Source organism: Archocentrus centrarchus, chromosome 23 (genome assembly GCF_007364275.1).
Source record: "Archocentrus centrarchus isolate MPI-CPG fArcCen1 chromosome 23, fArcCen1, whole genome shotgun sequence".
Classification (NCBI taxonomy): Eukaryota; Metazoa; Chordata; class Actinopteri; order Cichliformes; family Cichlidae; genus Archocentrus; species Archocentrus centrarchus.
In genome coordinates, this window is record NC_044368.1 from 12,740,083 (window position 1) to 12,761,078 (window position 20,996).

The following is a 20,996-nucleotide window of genomic DNA, read 5'->3' on the forward strand; positions in this document are numbered from 1 at the left end:
GGTAATCAAATATAAGAATTGAACATTATAGATAAACTGGTAATAGACTGTTCTCTTTGGTATAAAGATACAAATACAACTGTCAAATGTCTGTTAATATAAATAAACATTAGTTTGGCTCTATGTCTGTGGTTCTCAGTCATCCAGGCCATGGTAGTCTAAAGTGCTAAAGGCAACTGGACTTCCTTTAGGTTCTTCAAGATGTTTCTTCTCATCCCAAAGGCTAATTAAGTTCTAAAAGCTGATGGAGAGTCCCGGGTATTTAAGTGGGACATGTCAGGATATGTTTATGAGCTGTTGCCACACCCTACTACATGTGGTTTGTTAAAGTCACATGGGTTGAGGTTGGAATGGCGGTCAGATCGCCTGGGAAAGGATATCAGGCCCACATTATAGGCGGCTGATAGTCTGAGTCATCAGCCACTACCTCTGTTCAACGTTGGTCGTTCCGGTTGGACATAGATGGACTCCTTTGCATCTTTCTCAAACCATCTGTCTTCTCCACTCCATTGCACAACGACACTGCACTGCTTTCATTGAGGTGTGCCAGGCCATATACATAGGAGAGACCGAACAACCCCTCCATAGGCCCGTGGTACATCATAGGAGGGACCGCTCTTACATTGCAAATGCTCACATTTTAGACTGAGAAGACAGATGTTTTGACAGAGCTGGCTATTTTTGTCCAATTGGACTGACCAACTTTGAGCAGAGGTGGTGGCCCTTGTAAAAATTGTACTGTATATAGGTCCCTTTGGTGTAGCTCATAAAATTAGAGTATGCAATTTGGGATAGGTTTAAGAGGGCACTGTTATTTTAATTGTTCCCAAAATAAAGGACGACTGATTTTCTAAACTGAAGTGTAAAATTTGCTGCAGGGTTGTAATTTTTTGTGTTATTAACCAGTCTAGTAATTACAGACGAAATTTATAAAACAAGTTCCAGATTGTACACATTACAAATTTCCTAAAGCTGGTGGTTTTACATAAATGCAGCCCGTGACCACACAGTCAGCTGTTCAGCATGATGTGATACGTTCGTATGGACGCAAGCGGCACTCAATTCAAAATACTAAATATGCAAATTATTACAGCTGTTCTGTTGTTTGTTAAGTAAGCTGATTGAGGTGATAGCAAACACACTTTTTTGATTTCCTCAAGACATTACTGGTCATCATTTTATGCCATAAAACATGAGTGGTGTCTCATGCTATAACTTAATATCATGAAAGTGTGGGTCTTATTTTTGTACTCAGTATATGTGACCCTATTTTTGAAATGTGTTTAACATCAATTTCTGATTTTTAAGCACTTTTTCAAGGTCTTTTTTTTCTCAGGTGCAGGTCAAGGTTGCCTGAGTCAGAAAGCAGATGACAGCAGACAGATACTAAATCATTTATCTCTTCTCATTTGTCTTACAGTCTTATCTTTACTGCCGTGTTTTTCTGGGTGATTGCAACTAAAATTCCGAGGCCATTAAGTTGAACACGTACACACGGTTGTGTGAGGACATTGGCCCGAACACGAATGAGGACAGCAAACCAGTAGAAATGATATTTTTAAAAAAATCAAGGTGCAGATAATGAGGGCAGATACAACACAAAGAGATAAGTGATAAAAGTTGGACTATGTACTCCAAACTCATCACTCTGCTTGACAGCTCATTTTGTCACTTTCTAGTGATACACAGCTGTGATCCCTCTGAAGCCTGAATGAACATGCCACAGTTATTTTATAGCCCTCCAAAGTTGTTGTTTTGCAAAGTGTGTTTCTTGCTTACATCACCTGAAAAGACTGAATGAGTCATTAAGTGTTTTTGTAGTGGGGAGGGGGGGGGGTCAGAGTGGGCCAAATTGAACCAAACTTTGCATTCTATCCATTTTTCTCCCTTTCTCTTCTTGCATATTACTTTCATTATCTTCTCCCTTTATATGCATACTTCCGCTCTACTTTTCCTTTTGTCTTTCCAAAATAGTATTTGTTTTAGTGTAGGCAGCTTGGTCTCCTGTCAGTAGGAAGGTTCTGGTTTCAAACTGGCTGGATGGCTGAGGCCTTTGCATGTTCTTCTTGTGCCTACGTGGGTTTTCTCCATGAACTGCAGTTGATTTGTGCTACTAGATAAACTGTAGTCTGTAGTGAGAGTAGGGAGCAAGCAGAAGAGACCCTGGAGAGGTAGAGGTATGCACTAGAGAAATGAGGAATGAAATCCAGTTGAAGCAAGACAGAATAAACGTTGAGAAGCAAGGTTGAACTGGTTTGGACATGTGCAGAGGAGGGATAGTGGATACATTAGACAAAGGATGTTAAAGATGGAGCTGCCAAGCAGGAGGAAAAGTGGAAGACAACAGGGAAGATTCATGGTTGTAGTGAAGGAGGACATGCAAAGGGTTGGTGTGACAGAAGATGATGATAGGGACAGATGAAGTGAGATGAAGGCAGATGATCCGCTGTGGTAACCCCTAAAGGCAGCAGCCAAAAGAAGATGATGAGCTGCAGTTTAATTGCTGGCATGAATGGTTCTCTATCTCTCTGTGACAGAGTGGTGACCAGTGTCAACTTGGATAGGTTCCAGCAGGGAAAAATGAATCGATGGATGCACAGCTAATAACATTCAGAGCAAAATTTAATAAGGGTTTTACTGAAATGTCCAATTATGTTTCAGCAGTTTACATTTAAACTTCCTGAAATTTGTGGACTTGCAAGCCATACAAAAAAAAAAGTTCCAAACTGAGGCAAAAGGTTTAGCTCATTACCTATATGTGCCAAGTACTACATTTCCCAAAATGCAACTTGATAGTATCTTTCATTAGCACTTTTTCTCCCTTGACACGCACAACTGTTACTCATTTCCAATAATTAATATAACAACATGATATATGGATAATGACTTCCTTTTGCATGTAATTTATTGGCTAGATTATCATTAATCATTAACAGTATTTCTTGCATCAGTTTTATGCATGAATAAAGTCACTGTGATATAAGATAGCACTGAGATTTACTGGCTAACAGATGAGAGCAGAGGGAAGAGGTTAAGCCTTAACGAGAGAATATTTGCCAATATCTGACCCAGGCCTCACACACACACACACACACACACAGACAGACAGACATAAATGTGGGCTTGTGTTACATGACTGTTTCAGCGGCTCTCTTATTGATACAGATGTATTGGTCATTAAGTCAGTTAGGTTTGACGTCTCAGCTCCACCGCAGCCAAAGAAAATAACATCAACGCTCTCTCACCGAAATGTTCCACTCTGTCCGAACAGAAAGAACTACAATTTAATGTTTCAGATTGCAGTCTGATATGTGTGTGTGTGTGTGTGTGTGTGTGTGTGTTGACTTAGACTAAAATAGGGGACATTTTTCAGAATACACACCAGTTGATTGGGGACGGCTTTCCAATTGGGGACAAAAATCACCGTCCCCAATCTGATTCCATTATAATCGTATTCTACAAGCTCCAACATGCATTTCGCTCTTAAAATCTCCATTGTCCCAAAAAGTGACTTTTTTCAGATTCTTTGTGTAAAAGTGTGTACACCCCCCCACCCCCCACTACCCCCCCACTCAATTTGTGTATAATCTGACACAGCGCCCCTTGTGGAAGTGTATGGAACTACATAATTCATGTCCCCGATTTGACTATAAATTTTCTGACAAAAATGTGTACCTCCTCCTTTGGTAAAATATAACAAACCTGTAGTTTTAAAAGTTGTCAGTCAAGGAAAATACAATCTAATATATAATAGATTTGAATTTATTTGTAACTTTGAGTGTACAATCGAAAACTAGCGGACTACTTTTATTTCTTAGGAACTGTATCACAAACAATAACATTAGCATTTAGCTAAGTTAGCATTTAGCTAAGTTAGCATTCGGCTAGGGTTAACATACATATAGAACATGTCCCCAATATGACTATAATTTTTCTGTCAAAAATGTGTACCTCCTCTTTTTTTGTTAAATATAACAAATCTGTTGCTTTAAAGGCTGTCAGTCAGGCAAAATGCAATCTAATATATAATAGATGTGTATCAATTAGTAACTTTAGTTTGTGTGTTCAACTGAATGCCAGTAGACTACTTTCATTTATTAGGAATTTCATCACAAGCAACAAAGTTAGCATTTAGCTAAGTTAGCATTTAGCTAGGGTTAACATACAAATTGAGCATAGCGTTCTTTATTATTTGCTGGCTATTAAAATTTACTTTATTAATTTGTTATATATATTGAATATTGTATTTTATAGTAACAGTATTGAAAATTAGGGTTCAATTTCTATATTCCAAGATTTGTTTGAGGGTTTTTTTTTTTTTTTTTTAGGTTATTTAAACAAAAAAATAGAGGGCTTGTATATAAAACAAAGAGCATACCATTAAAAATTTTATAATTGCCAAATACAAAATAATCAGTGTTAGTGTTGTCTACAAATATGTCCAAAATCCTTCATTTTCAAATGAAGGGTACAAGAAAGTAGTCAGCTTTACCAGCTTCCTAATCACAGGATATGTTAAAAAAAGTAAAAAATACAAAGAGGCATACATACTAGATTTTTTTTAATAGATTGTTTACTATGTAGATTTGTACCAAGTGTGCTATGTGATGTCTGCTACGGCTGCCTGCCGTTTTGTTTGTCTCTCTCTCTCTCTCTCCCTCCCGCAGGGGTGTCTCCTCCTAATCAGGGCTGCAGGATAAAGGGAGGCAATGTAGGAGGCGGCACGGGGAGAGAGGAGTGTGGTGGCGAAGCAGTCTGCGGAGTTGGTGGTTTGAGCAGCTGTAGAGTCGTGTGTCTGTGGGTTGACTGCAGACGTACTCCGGGGTTCTGGAGGTGTTAGAATGGTTGCTTTGGCGGCCAGGGGCCAGTGTGCTCCACACGTTCAATCCTCGAAAGAGTATTCCAGCGCTTAACAGATGCTTCTCTAATGCTCAACTTCACAAAGTGTGAGTTTGGCAAAGCCACCATAACCTACCTAGACAAGGTGGTCGGGCGGGGACAAGTGCGCCCCCTGGACGGTAAAGTGGTTGCCATTCTCGCATTCCCAGTGCCGAACACTACGCGCGAGTTGCGGAGGTTTTTAGGCATGGCTAGTTACTACAGAGGCTTCTGTAGAAACTTCTCACAGGTGGTTGCTCCGCTCACCCGCCTGTGCAGCCCGAAGCGATCATTCCTGTGGGATGACAGCTGCCAGCACGCCTTTGAGAGCGTTAAAACTCTTTTATCTAACTCACCTGACTTAGCCGCCCCTGATTTCGCCAAGCCCTTTGAACTTGAGGTGGATGCTAGTGACGTGGGTGTCGGTGCTGTGCTGCTGCAGGATGATGAGCATGGGATTAGTCATCCTGTTTGCTACTTTTCGCGGAAGTTTAATAAACACCAAGCCAGGTATTCTACCATCGAGAAGAAAACTCTTGCCCTGCTGTTACAACAATTCGAGGTGTATGTTGGTTCCACCCCACAACCTGTCGTAGTGCATACCGACCACAACCCGTTGGTTTTTTTATCCCGCATGTACAACCATAACCAGCGGTTGATGAGGTGGGCCCTCTTGTAAAACACAAGAAAGGGTGTGACAATGTGGTGGCCGATGCCCTCTCCAGAGCCTAGGGACGGTGTTTACCTGCCTATGTGGTGTTTATTTTTATGGGTGGGGGCCTCCCCCGAATAAATAAAGTTTATTTAAGCGAAATAAACTGAAAACCACTACAACTCAAAACAATCTCCAAACGGGAGATGAGAAACCTACAAGGGAAAAACACAAAACAATCTCCACACGGGAGACGCCACAAACTTGTTAGGGGACCAGAAAAAAAACAGGAACGTGTGGAGCACACTGGCCCCTGGCCGCCAAAGCAACCACCCTAACACCTCCAGAACCCCGGAGTACGTCTGCAGTCAACCCACAGACACACGACTCTACAGCTGCTCAAACCACCAACTCCGCAGACTGCTTCGCCACCACACTCCTCTCTCCTGCCACCTCCTACATTGCCTCCCTTTATCCTGCAGCCCTGATTAGGAGGAGACGCCCCTGCGGGAGGGAGAGAGAGAGAGAGAGAGAGAAACTAAACGGCAGGCACCCGTAACATGTCAGAAAACTCATTAAAGACAAAGAAAAATTTTTCCCCTAAGAGTTTCTGAGTAAAAACTCTAATTTGAGTGACATTTAAAAATCCTGAATTCCAAGCTGCCTGGAGCTCAGCAAGTTCAGATCTCAAGGTAAGTTTACAATAATTACATTTTAAATTAACTATTAATTATTAACTATTCCTGCTAATTGCAGGAATAGAATAATCCTGATATCTAACTGGAGAAATTCTCAGCCCAGCCCAGCGCAGGACAGCATCAGCATTGTGCACTGCTAGGTGATCAACTGCTAGCTAGAACCCTGGAGTGTCAAAGTGAAGCTACTGATATACAGGTGGTGATCATAAAATTAAAATATCATGAAAAAGTTGATTTATTTCAGTAGTTCCATTCAAAAAGTAAAATTTGTATGTTATATTCATTCATTTCACAGACGGATATTTTTCAAATGTTTGTTTCTTTTAATTTTGATTATTATAACTGACAATTAATAAAAAAACAAAAAACAAATTCAGTATTCAATATTATGAAAAAGTTCAATATTGAAAACACCTGGTGCCATACTCCAAACAGCTAATTAACTCAAAACACCTGCAAAGACCTTTAAATGGTCTCTCAGTCTAATTCTGTAAGCTACACAATCATGGGGAAGACTGCTGACTTGACAGTTGTCCAAAAGATGACCTTTGACACTTTGCACAAGGAGGGCAAGACACAAAAGGTCATTGCTAAAGAGGCTGGCTGTTCACAAAGCTCTGTGTACAAGCACATTAATAGAGAAACGAAGGGAAGGAAAAAATGTGGAAGAAAAAAAGTGTATAAGCAACAGTGATAACCGCACCCTGGAGAGGATTGTGGAACAAACCCATTCAAAAATGAGGGGGAGATTCACAAAGAGTGGACTGCAGCTGGAGTCAGTGCTTCAAGAACCACCACACACAGACGTATGCAGACATGGGTTTCAGCTGTCGCAGTCCTCGTGTCAAGCCACTCTTGAACAAGAGACGGCGTCAGAAGCCTCTCGCCTGGGCTAAAGACAAAAAGGACTGGACTGCTGCTGAGTGCTCCAAAGTTATGTTCTCTGATCAAAGTCAATGTTGCATTTCCTTTGGAAATCAAGGTCCCAGAGTCTGGAGGAAGAGAAGAGAGGCACAGAATCCATGTTGTTTGTGGTCCAGTGTAAAGTTTCCACAGTCAGTGATGGTTTGGGGTGCCATGTCATCTGCTGCTGTTGGTCCACTGTGTTTTCTGAGGTCAAAGGTCAATGCAGCCGTCTACCAGGAAGTTTTAGAGCACTTCGTGCTTCCTGCTGCTGACCAACTTTATGGAGATGCAGATTTCATTTTCCAACAGGACTTGGCACCTGCACACAGTGCCAAAGCTACCAGTACCTGCTTTAAGGACCATGGTATCCCTGCTCTTAATTGGCCAGTAAACTTGCCTAAACTTAACCCCATTCGCTTAACCCCATCTATGGGCAATTGTGAAGAGGAAGATGTGATACGCCAGACCCAACAATTCAGAAGAGCTGAAGGCCACTATCAGAGCAACCTGGGCTCTCATAACACCTGAGCAGTGCCACAGACTGATCGACTCCATGCCAGGCCGCATTGCTGCAGTAATCCAGACAAAAGGAGCCCCAACTAAGTGTTGCATGTTGTACATGCTCATACTTTTCATGTTCATACATTTCAGTTGGCCAACATTTCTAAAAATCCTTTTTTGTATTGGTGTTAATATTCTAATTTTCTGAGATACTGACATGGCACACGTCAAGACCACAAACAGCAGTCATGACCCTTAAAAGCTCAATGTCACAAATGCGCAGTATGCCAACTGTTCAATGACTGATTTTGATAAAAATGATTTCATTAGACTGGCATAGCACCCAGTTATTAAATATGTGGCAAGATTTATGTTAAAAAAAAAAATAGACATCATGTAGAATTAAAGTACATAATTTCCACTCCATATAAACAGTCAATAGAGCAGCACTTCTACATAACATAAGCTAACACATATCTTGCATATTAACAACTTACTGTTTGATGATGTCATGTCTTGAACAATGCTGGTGCTGAAAATCCCTTTAAAGTTCTGTTTCTGCTTCAAATTAATATCATAATCCTTTCTGTGTAGGCGTTTATTTGCAGAAAAACTTCAAGGCTTCATAAAAATTAATCCAAAAAACAGCAACGTCAGAAGTGTGCTGCTGAATCCTCTTCGGTAATCCTAATAGACTGGCTTCAGGCCTGGGAGAAACTTAGCAGGCAACTCCAAGACTGGAGCTTGTGATTGGTTCCATCAAGGAAAAGACAAGCTCCACCATGAATGCATTTTTTTTTTTTAAATGTCCTACTTTCTTTTTTTTCTTTTTTAGCATAATGTGTTTTAATATGCATTATTAATTCATAATATTTAAAGTCAATGAATCTTATACAAATATTTAAAAAAAAATATAGACATCATGCCATCCACCCCCCTCCTCCCATACGTGGTTTGATCCAGAAGATCGGGACACACCACAGCACTACAACACGGACTACAGCTGAACAATGACAGGTAATTGTGTTTGAAATAATTATTGAAGTCATTTTGATTTTGTTCAATTAAATTTAACGAGTTATAAATAATTTTTACCTGATATTCTTTGCTGAATTACCTGTTAATTATATTCACATTTTCACTCAGTGTGGTTTTTGGGAAGTGAGCTTAGCTTAGCTCTTAGCTTAGCTCTTAGCCAAGTCACTAGCAGCATAGCTTCTTCTCCCGTCCCTCCTGCACTTTCCTGCTCTGTGTCAGATGTTTAGTTACTCCACGGCCTCCTTTACAAGAAAAGATACTTGTAATACATGTAGCTTCGAAGGCCAGGCTCAGTAAATTGGAGACTCAGCTCAGCACTCTGAAAAATTCGGTAGCTAGTGAGGCCCCTGTAGTCGGTGAAGACCAAGGTAGCTTAAACACTGTTAGCTTCCCCAGCAGATCCTGAGCAGCTGGGAAAGCAGGCTGGCTGGGTGACTAACCCATTCTCTATCCGTTTTCTACACTTGGCATCACACCCACCGAGGAACAAACTCTTGTTGTTGGTGACTCTGAGAAACGTGAACCTAGCGACACCAGCAGCCATAGTGTACACCCAGGGGTGTTAGCAGGCCACATTCAAGGAAATGTGAAATTTGATTTTAATAGCAATATTGACTCCAAACGATCACAAACACATTATAATCGACAAAAACCCCCGATTATTATTAAAATGATTTAGTCACTTTCCATATTAGCCCTGATTTATTATGCAACTGTCTTTGCGGCCTTAAAACGTTACATAAGTGGCTGGCAACAATGCCAGCACTTATGCTTGAGCATTGTGTTAATTACCATTAATTATCAAGCGGGAAATCTACACTGTAACCTGACCTGCACCTCCCGTGAAATATCAAATGACGTCTGTTATGTCCCTACCAATCACGGGGCATGATTAGAAGGGAAATATCCCTACCAGTATTTGCTCCACAGGTGCTCAGCGCCACACAAGACCCTGATTGCACCATCTCGGAAACACTAAGGGGCTTGACACACAGGGAGTGACATCGCGCCCGCTCCATTCATTTCCTATGGAACTTGTGTGATGAGGCGACAATTGCTTGGCACAAGTTCCATAGTAAATGAATGGAGAGCGAGCGACGTCACTCCCCGTGTGTCGAGCCCCTAACAAGAACGTGTCAGCTGTCATTTATGCTTGGTACAAAAACAGTATAGTGTTCACATTATAGTGCATCTTTCTTTTGATGTTTGGAGCTTACAGTATGCTGTCATTTTAGGGTACCTTCACTCACGTAGTCACAGAGCATCCTTTACAGAACCGATCGATGAGACTTTAATCATGTGTACGTCTTTACTGGTTTTTGGTAGGAGTGTGTCTTCATGCTATCCCTTTGTTGAACTGCAGGTTTCTGCTTCAAATGTGGACATGACATGGCTGATGTCTCAGGCGCCACCGACCAGTCACTACTTCCTGTCTCGCACTTGATACCACTGCCCTCCACTGCAAATAAGGTACGTGACATTGCAACTACAAAGACAAACAGTTTATGTACTTACATATACTTTGGTCAGATGCCAACAAAACACATTCTCAGTACAGGGTAGTTATTGTCCTCTTATTCATATTCATAGCAGAAATTCAGACATCTGAACTACAGAAATCATCCATGTGGCAAACGCCTCAGGATACAAAACTAGTACAATTATTACCTCTTCTAGCAGCACAGTTCTTGGCCTGCTTCTGAATGTATGAATTCTTCAGTGTTCAAGTTGAATGCTGTTAATTGTAACTTATGGATCATAGTTGATCATTTTGTTTTGTCCCTTAGTTTATGCTGAGGTCACCGCCTGAACAGTGAATGTATGAGTGCACGTTGTAACCCAGTGGGTTTCTCGTGCCCACGTAGCAATATCCTGACATGATCTGATATTATAGACTTCTGAATATGGATGGCAAAGAGGTTCAGTCACACAAACGTCCCCATTTTGGATCATGGACTTTGTGTGTGTGTGTCGAGTGTCCCCGGTTGTATGGACAGGATTATTCATTTTTGATAAAGCAGTTCAGTCACACAAACGTCCCCATTTTGGATCATGGACTTTGTGTGTGTGTGTGTGTCGAGTGTCCCGTTGTATGGACAGGATTATTCATTTTTGATAGAGCGGCCCAATCATGTAAACATCCCGATTTTGGATCATGGGCTTTGTGTGTGTGTGTGTGTCGAGTGTCCCGTTGTATGGACTGCTTTATGGCTTAGTGTTTGAGCATGTTTAACTCTAAGGGGCTCGACACACGGGGAGTGAGCGACGTCACTCCCCGTGTGTCGAGCCCCTAACAGGAGCATGTCAGCTGTCATTTATGCTTGGTACAAAAACAGTATAGTGTTCACATTATAGTGCATCTTTCTTTTGATGTTTGGAGCTTACAGTATGCCAGGGGTCTTCAACTCCAGGCCTCGAGAGCTGGTGTCCTGCAGGTTTTAGATGTGTCCCTGTTCCAACACACCTGAATCAAATGGCTGAATTACCTCCTCAGTATTCAGTCAAGTTCTCCAGAGTCCTGCTAATGACTTCTATATTTGACTCAGATGTGTTGAAGCAGAGACACATCTAAAACCTGCAGGACACCGGCTCTCGAGGCCTGGAGTTGAAGACCCCTGCAGTATGCTGTCATTTTAGGCTACCTTCACTCACTAGTCACAGAGCATCTTTTACAGAACTGATCGATGAGACTTTAATCATGTGTACGTCTTTACTGGTTTTTGGTAGGAGTGTGTCTTCATGTTATCCCTTTGTTGAACTGCAGGTTTCTGCTTCAAATGTGGACATGACATGGCTGATGACTCAAACGCCACCGACCAGTCACTACTTTCTGTCTCACACTTGATACCACTGCCCTCCACTGCAAATAAGGTACGTGACATTGCAACTACAAAGACAAACAGTTTATGTACTTATATATACTTCGGTCAGATGCCAACAAAACACATTCTTAGTACAGGGTAGTCATTGTCCTCTTATTCATATTCATAGCAGAGATTCAGACATCTGAACTACAGAAATCATCCATGTGGCAAACGCCTCAGGATACAAAACTAGTACAATTATTACCTGTTCTAGCAGCACAGTCCTTGGCCTGCTTCTGAATGTATGAATTCTTCAGTGTTCAAGTTGAATGCTGTTAATTGTAACTTATGGATCATAGTTGATCATTTTGTTTTGTCCTTTGGTTTATGCTGAGGTCACCACCTGATCAGTGGATGTATGAGTGCATGTTGTAACCCAGTGGGTTTCTCGTGCCCACGTAGCAATATCCTGACATGATCTGATATTATAGACTTTTAAATATGGATGGCAACGAGGTCCAATCACACAAACGTCCCCATTTTGGATCATGGACTTTGTGTGTGTGTGTGTCGAGTGTCCCCGGTTGTATGGACAGGATTATTCATTTTTGATAAAGCAGTTCAGTCACACAGACGTCCCCATTTTGGATCATGGACTTTGTGTGTGTGTGTCGAGTGTCCCCGGTTGTATGGACAGGATTATTCATTTTTGATAAAGCAGTTCAGTCACACAGAAGTCCCCATTTTGGATAATGGACTTTGTGTGTGTGTGTGTCGAGTGTCCCCGGTTGTATGGACAGGATTATTCATTTTTGATAAAGCAGTTCAGTCACACAGAAGTCCCCATTTTGGATCATCAACTTTGTATGTGTGTGTCGAGTTTCCCCGGTTGTATGGACCGCTTTATGGATTAGTGTTTCAGCATGTTTAACTCTAAGGGGCTCGACACACGGGGAGTGACGTTGCTCCCACTCCATTCATTTCCTATGGAAATTGTGCCAAGCGATTGTCGCCTCATCACACAAGTTCCATAGGAAACTAGAAGCACTCAGAGAGCACAAACCTCCGCCAAGACCATAGGGTCACTGACGCTGCAATACGTGTATCTGAATACTGTGAAATAATCTTTCATCTTTTCCAGACAACAATAACCCCCTATGCCGCAATAGTGTGTTACCTCGACCAGATCGCGGCTCCCAACCGTAGTAGGGAGACCTCTGGTTTCTACTTCGCTTGGCTCGTGGCTGGTAACTATCTTGCTCATCCATGTGGGTCAGCTTCAGCAAGGCGGAGAAATGCAGCAAGTCGAAGGATTTTAGCAACAGAACTTTTATTCCTTTTTCCACCGCCACCGAACACACTTTTTCCCTCGTGCTTGTCTACCGCGCTAGCCCGCATACACACACATACACGGAGCAGAGAAAAGTGGGCGGTGTCTCTCAGCCTACAACATACAACCTGTGCCTTGAAATACATTTCCCATAAGGCTACATTCTTAAAGGGGAAGGCTCTGCCTGTATCCCGCAATAGTGAAGAATCTTTAAAAAAATTCCTGGATCCAGATCGTGATCCGGATCACCGCCAAAATTTAATCACTTCTTCCTCTTGTCATTTCCAACCACTCCACAAAACTTCAGCGAAATCCATTCATAACTTTTGGAGTAATCCTGCTGACAAACAGACAGACAAACAAACCAACGCGACCGAAAACATAACCTCCTTGGTGGAGGTAATGAATGGAGATCGAGCGACGTCACTCCCCATGTGTCGAGCCCCTAACAGGAGCATGTCAGCTGTCATTTATGCTTGGTACAAAAACATTATAGTGTTCACATTATAGTGCATCTTTCTTTTGATGTTTGGAGCTTACAGTATGCTGTCATTTTAGGCTACCTTCACTCACTAGTCACAGAGCATCCTTTACAGAACCGATCGATGAGACTTTAATCATGTGTGCGTCTTTACTGGTTTTTGGTAGGAGTGTGTCTTCATGTTATCCCTTTGTTGAACTGCAGGTTTCTGCTTCAAATGTGGACATGACATGGCTGATGACTCAAACGCCACCGACCAGTCACTACTTTCTGTCTCACACTTGATACCACTGCCCTCCACTGCAAATAAGGTACGTGACATTGCAACTACAAAGACAAACAGTTTATGTACTTATATATACTTCGGTCAGATGCCAACAAAACACATTCTTAGTACAGGGTAGTCATTGTCCTCTTATTCATATTCATAGCAGAGATTCAGACATCTGAACTACAGAAATCATCCATGTGGCAAACGCCTCAGGATACAAAACTAGTACAATTATTACCTGTTCTAGCAGCACAGTCCTTGGCCTGCTTCTGAATGTATGAATTCTTCAGTGTTCAAGTTGAATGCTGTTAATTGTAACTTATGGATCATAGTTGATCATTTTGTTTTGTCCTTTGGTTTATGCTGAGGTCACCACCTGATCAGTGGATGTATGAGTGCATGTTGTAACCCAGTGGGTTTCTCGTGCCCACGTAGCAATATCCTGACATGATCTGATATTATAGACTTTTAAATATGGATGGCAACGAGGTCCAATCACACAAACGTCCCCATTTTAGATCATGGACTTTGTGTGTGTGTGTGTCCAGTGTTGAGTGTCCCCAGTTGTATGGACCATTTTATGTATTAGTATTTGTGCTTGGTACAAAAACAGTATAGTGTCTTGCCGTTCACAGACTTTCAGCAACAATTACTTTAATAAGCCTATGTTGGGTGAAGCACAATTTCTCAGCTTTCAGAAAACGTTTGGATGTTTCAGATTGGAGAAACATTCGTGTAATTACCATAATTCAAATTACGCTTGCTCTGACATCTAAGCCGTGATATGATCAGTGTTAACCAGCTGTTCACTGCAATTAAGAGCAGGTAACAGGTTAATTGGCGGTGATCACCTTTGGTTAGAGGGTCAATCTGTTGAACTGATAAAGTGAGTTTTTGTGCTGGACTGAATTCTAATACAGCGCCTGTTTTTGTCCATTGTGCACTAATTGGTTGTGTGTGGCTGAGGCTTGGGAAGTAGAGCAGGTCACCTAGGTTGAAGGTTGGTGGTTCAATTTCTGGCTGCTCCGGGCAGCCAGGAAAAGGAATTGCAGCCAGGAATTGAAAGTATAAGTTGCTCTTGCAAGCGTTGGAGTATGAATGTGTGTGAATGTTAGACAATTAAAAAATAAAAGCCCTTAGCTTAGTTACATAGGGAAGTGCTTGTACGAATGGGTGTGAATGGGTAAATGTAAAACGTGTTGTATAAGCGCTTTGAGTGCTCAGAGTAGAAAAGCGCTATATAAGAACTAGTCCATTTACCATTTATATAGTGGGTCACTTGATGCTTTATGTTGTTTTCCTCTTTATCTGCCCTGTGTCCACAAAGCTGCACTAATGCTATGACTGTAAGCACATGCTCAAAGTAAATCTGGCCCTACAGCTGTCATCTCAGGGTGACATACAGTTCATCCACACTTTGGCAATCACCCGCAAAATACTTTCTCTGGATAAATGTTCCATTTTCTCCCTGAAATAACGTTTCTTTGAGATTACTGTCAATACCATGATATTCCAATACAATAGATCCCATTTTTATTGGCCAATTTTATGGTTACATCTGTAATTCTGTGTTTATTGATAATGGCTTTATCTGCATGTGTTACAGATTTATTATATAAAGCTGCATTTATTTTCTTCTTTACAGAATGAGTAGAAAAGCCCAGACACAAATGGACGTAGGAGAAGTGAATGCGGTTGAGAAACACCTGAGGAAGTTCATCAGAACATTCATGGTTCTAGGCAAGAGCGACTGCATGGGTTTTTACAAACGGAAACACTGGCATTAAAGGATCGAACATGGGCGGATGTCAAAAACTATGTCAGAAACAGGATCACTACCCTAAAAAGACAGACAAGCCTCTAAGTAAGGACTTTGCTATCTCTGCTGTCTCCCATGTTCATAGTATTAATGTTCTAAACTAAGTTCAGTTAAGCATCACAATGATTTCTTGATGTTTAAAACAAAGTTTATGTAAGTTATTACATCACACATGTTCAAATTGTTTTGGCTTACAGGCTTCTTTTGTCTTTTTCTCAGTTTATTTTGTAGTTTGTTTTGCCTTTTTGTCAATAAAAGACAAGTGAGGCTGCAACAAAGATCATTCTCCTCAAACCTTATTCTCAGTGTATCTGCATGTATGTCACCTTCTTTTTGGGTGTAACATTTACTTGTCATAGTGCAACGGTTTGCTTTAAAGTAAGGTGCCACCCAGGTCTCCCTACTGATGTAAGATTTTACAAACCTGACAAAGCATGTAAGTAACATAAGGACTTAACAACCTTAAATACAGAATTAAAAACAATCTAATTCAGTCAGTTCAAACAAAGCGACCCAAAAAAGAACCTCCAATCTGTGTTTCCCAGTCAAAGCAGGCTCAAAATGAGAATGTGTGCCCAGCACTTCCAAACAACTTGTGCTAAAATTCCAACAACAAACAGCCAGCCATCCAGATCCACCAGGTTTAGCCAGCTGGTCTGACTTACTACACCAGGGTTAGTTTTAGGGTTTTCCACTTCAGGGAATCCTCGTCCTGGCAGTTTCTCCCGGCTGGGTTCCTGACATGAGGTTAAACTACCTGTGGAATTACTGAGTGAGGAGGATAAGTATGCCACATGTCAGGCTGAAATATGCTGTAAAGGACAGTTCTTTCAACTCCTATACTGGTATTTTTGTATGGCCCATAAGACAAGCAATACAGGGGCTGAACTCGAATTGAAGTGCCAAATCCATGGAATCCCACTGGTCTTCACATGGCAGGATGTGGGGGTAAGCTATAAAAAACAAACAAAACAAAACAAAACAAAAAAAAAAACCCATGCAGGGCATGTCTTAAAGAAGGGCCATTGGGCTGTCACAATAGATTAAACTGTCATCACGTTTTGTATATATTCAGTTAGTTCAGTTAAAATGATATCAGGTATATTTGTCCCCTGCAGTTCAAATAATTCCTCTTTGGGGAGGTAAGACCAAGCTCAAGGTATTGATTCTCTGAATTGCAAAGCACAAGACCCCAAAGATGAGTTGTGTCAGATTTGTGTATGACCCAAGTCCCCTAAGGTTGCTTAAATATCATATGTCCCCAATCTCAGGGTGAAAAATCAGACTGGACAAAACAAGCTCTAATCAAAAAACTAGTGTGATTTTTGTAATTGTCACATTCATTTACATGGGGTAAAGTTGTCAGTTTCTCTCTAAACCATGTAGAAATAGGTGCATCCCCAAAGGTGGGGTGTTGTGTCAGGTGACCCCTAAGGTGGCCAAAGTACGTATGTGTGTGTGTGTGTGTGTGTGTGTGTGTGTGTGTGTGTGTGTGTGTGTGTGTGTGTGTGTGTGTGTGTGTGTGTGTGTGTGTGTGTACCCTAAACCCTTGCTCAGTGATCATCCATGGGACTGTATGAAGAATTTGGATTTTCCTTTTCTTCTTTGCTTCTCATCAGCTGTAGGGAAAAACATTAACAGAATAGTTTGACTCTCTTCTTAGCCGTAACCACTTGCTGGTTAGCTTAGCAATAAATTTTTGCATTTATACATTTGCTTTATCTCTGGAAATAAAAAACCAAGAAATGTCACATTGTTCATTTAGAAATAATAGATAACATCTAGTGGTAGACAAATTTTGCTATATTTATGTAGAGCCAGCTATACTTGTTGTATATAAAAGTGGGCATAGCAGCCATAACATCGCCCATTGACTTGAGGAGTCCCATTTTGATTAATTGTTTGGCATTTTGGCTGTGTAAGAGCATTACATGAGCTTATATGGACAAGAAGGTGGTGTGCCAAGCTATCACTTTATGCTAGCAAGGTCTATGTCCAGTCTAGTTCCAATGTGGAAGTGCCTTAAGCCTGCATTCTTCATGAAGGCCATCAGATGGCGATAGCTGTGGTTGTAAACAAAAGAACTGTTGGCCACTGAAGCATTTTGTAGAGCTTTGCACATTGAATACTCATACCAAGTTTCAAAAGAGTCAGCCGAGGAATAGGCATAGGGATTAAAGTTAAACACCAATGTACAGTATTTCTGGAAAATTTTGAAAATTCTTTAAAAAAAAACAGTCAGAAATTGAAAATCTGTCTCCTTTATTTTGTAGTCTTACCCAAAGAGTATTTGTACCAAGTTTCAGAAGATCTGAAATATAAAGGACAGAGGAGTAGCGAATTTAGCAAAAAGTTGATGGACGGATACCAGCCCGGTATTTGATAAGCTCAGCTGACTGTCTAATGTCAGCGGCAGAGCGAAAAAAAATTCCAGTCCTATTGAGGTTTTGCAGACACACGACCACTATCCATGGGACTTATTCACCATTTCAGACAGTCATGGTAATGGTGTAGAATCAAGCGGATATGGGCTTGATCACACGGGCCTAGAGGCTGGTCTACAGCCATCTTATAACCACCTGTCATGAGGGGAATATGTATATTCCCAGACCAGTTATGAGTGGCTGCTGGAGGTTGATGGCAGTCGCTGGGAAAATGATTGCTAAAGTCCCAGTCATGTAGGCCTACGGACCAGTTATTGACCCCCTTGTAACCACCTCTCAATAGGATGTATTCTCCAACTGTTTGGCAAAAACCTCCTTGTGATTGGTTTAGTTGATACCATGTTGCTGCGGTCACAGTTCAAATAGAAGTGACGGACTTGTCTACAAACACTGTCAAGCTGCTATCTGAGCTGTAGTGAAACAGTGAAAAGAGCAACACAAACTGGAAATGGAGACCATTTGCCTTGAAAATAAAAGTTGCACCTTTTAAAACACATTGGCTTTAGCGCTGAGGCGCAACTTTTACTTTGAAGGCAAGCCCTCTCCATTTCTGGTTTGCTTTCAAAGTAAAAATTGTTCATCGCCCCATGGTGGTCATTTCCAGGAGGTTGCACCTTGGTTATTTTTGCTTTGAGCTAACTGGCTACATATTTATCTTACAGACATGAAAGTTGTACTGATCTCAACTGTTCTTTCCAAGAAAGTTATTGAGTATTTTTGTAAAAGTTTCTTTAATTAATTTTTGTCTTTAGCACCAGATGTTGGTTTAGAAAATATTTAAAATCTCATCCCTCTCTTTTTTGCCCCCCCCCCCTTTTTTTTTCCCTCAGTTGGAGGCGGAGTTAGCACTGTGTGAAAGGGAGGGGGCGGAGCTCCAGGAGTATGCCAATCAGGTCCTGCAGCAGATCGCTGACCGATGCCCTGACATTTTAGAACAAGTTGTCAACGCCTTGGAGGACAGCTGCTGACAGACTAATGCACACACACTGGCAGAAAGACATAAAACGCTTACATCCAAACATTTATTAAAATGTAAAGACAGAAGGCAAACATTTAACACAACTTGGCTTCATTATCGCACAAATAAAATCAGTGTTGCACATCAACATGAAGATGTTCCCAGCTTTTGCAAAAAAAAAAAAGGGGATCTAAGAAGAACATCAAATTATTGCTTAAATCTGGTCTTGAGGTGCTGCAGTCTTGAACATTTTTCTGTTTAGAGCGTTATATTTGCATGCAAGTCAGCCAGAGATAATTGGTGATCTGCATTTATTTTCATTACTACCCCAGTACAGAAAGAAAGAGGCTTCTCTGCACTTGCCATGCATGACACTTCGGCCATCTCGTGTCCTGGCAGGCAGTCAGCAGTAGGATTTGGATTTGCATTCATGACTTGTGGGAAAAAGTATTTTCAAACCTTAAAAAAAAAAAAAAAAAAAAGGTGAAAGTGAGCTGAGCTTGCCAGGTTCTTACACGCTGTTGCCACATTATTTTATTAGTTCAGATTCAAAACTGTTTATTTCAACAGCCTTTGGCTCTTTACATCATTTGCTGCTATCTTTGTAATTTTTGGTTTCTTTGTTTTTTTCATTTCCTGTTTTTCTTTCCCCTCCAAGTGTCTGATGAAACGTCCTAACATGCAGTTCCTTTCAGCAGTACTCTCTAGATAGTTGTGTAAATTGTAAAGGGAGTGGTTCAATTAACAGATATACAGCTTTCATCAGGCGTAACATGACACTTTAATCTACTGTTTTCTATTATTGATGAAAGGCACAAACTACAATAAATCTCGCAAAACTCCCTTTATGAAGACACACCAGTGTGGATGGTCTGAGTTTCTTTTTCACCTCTGAAAATAACACGTCTCGTTCAGTTACGGTGTCCATGCTGAGATTAGGTTGAGTTCAGATAATCCCTTTTATGACAATCCCTTTAGCGTTAACATGAGGTGAAATCTGAACTTTCTCATTTACTCTTAGTGAAACATCTTTTTCTTTCTTTTTGGTTTTTTTTGGAAGGGGAGAAAATAAAAAGTAAATGTTATATATATTTTTTTGCTTTTGGTAATATATATTAAACACTAATCTCGTTTAACTGAAAATGTTGTCACCTGTTGGTTGGTATGCTAGCATATGGTAATGCGTCAGTCTTTTTTTTTTTTCTTGGACACTGTTACTGGGAACGTATATTGCACCTACACAAGGCTTTGTGTCCACCGGGAACATTTTCTCAGACTCAGTTACTTGTTCTTGTTGTTTACAGTGGAAATGACACTGCATGTCTCCCACAGCGCTGACAGCCTTAGCATGATTTAAACTCTTACGGCAGTGAGCACTAGAGGTTGAAATTGTTTCAGCTTAAAGCAGAATATCCTTTTTTATTTAAGCCTTATACTATAGCGAGTGACGAGGCCATGACAGGAACTGTTTAGCGCTGCTCCCTGGTAAGAAACACCTGGTGGACACAAAGTCTGAAGACTCAAGATTCACATTACGCGCTCAAATCTGACTGGGACGCTCACAGGAAAAGGAAAAGACAGATTTTGTTTGGTGGCACCTGAGCAGCGTTTTAAAAAGCTCCAAAGCGTCATTTCAAAGACACCTGAAATCTCCCGCTGCTTTGAGGTGCAGGTTCCTCAGATGTTACAACTTTTTAAAAGCTGAGCAGTGTTCTGTTTTGCGTTTGTTTTTTTAGCACGGGGACCCCAGCAGATTTGAGTGTGTGTTGTTAAGTTCAGTATTTGTTGTCTGTTTTATACTGATGATGTTTGTCACTGGGGGGTGTTGATGTCTGGGACTCACTTTAAATTTCTTGTGGATTAAAAATTGGAATGAGAGAATGGAATAAAATATGGATTTATCTTTATTTCTTTTTGGTCTCATGCCTGTTATTTCACTGTCTGATATTTGACAGCTGATAGTTGTAGATGAAATGAAGAATATGCTGTTTGATTGTGGCCTGTGATCAATTTTAACCAAATGTAAAAGTATCAAGTGTCACTAAAAACTTACTTTCTTTCACATCAACTAGTCAACATACATTTTCACTCAGACTGGTGTGTTTGGTTTGAGCAAAGCTTGGGCGAGTATTTGTCCTTTTATAAAATCATTAAGAGTAAATTGCAAAGACCTTGAAGCATTTTAAAAATGATTTCCTTACTTTTTCCAACATAAT

General features: G+C 40.9%; 1 protein-coding gene across 1 annotated transcript in view; it reads left to right on the forward strand.

Annotated features, from left to right (window-relative positions):
* LOC115773805 (ELKS/Rab6-interacting/CAST family member 1-like) overlaps positions 1-19,262 on the forward strand; it is a 124,604-nt gene extending 105,342 nt beyond the window's left edge. Inside the window, exon 22 of the mRNA XM_030720722.1 lies at positions 18,653-19,262. Coding sequence (XP_030576582.1) covers positions 18,653-18,790 — 138 coding nt within the window. The 3' untranslated portion in view covers positions 18,791-19,262. The remainder of the gene's footprint in view (positions 1-18,652) is intronic.
* Positions 19,263-20,996: the final 1,734 nt, after the last annotated feature.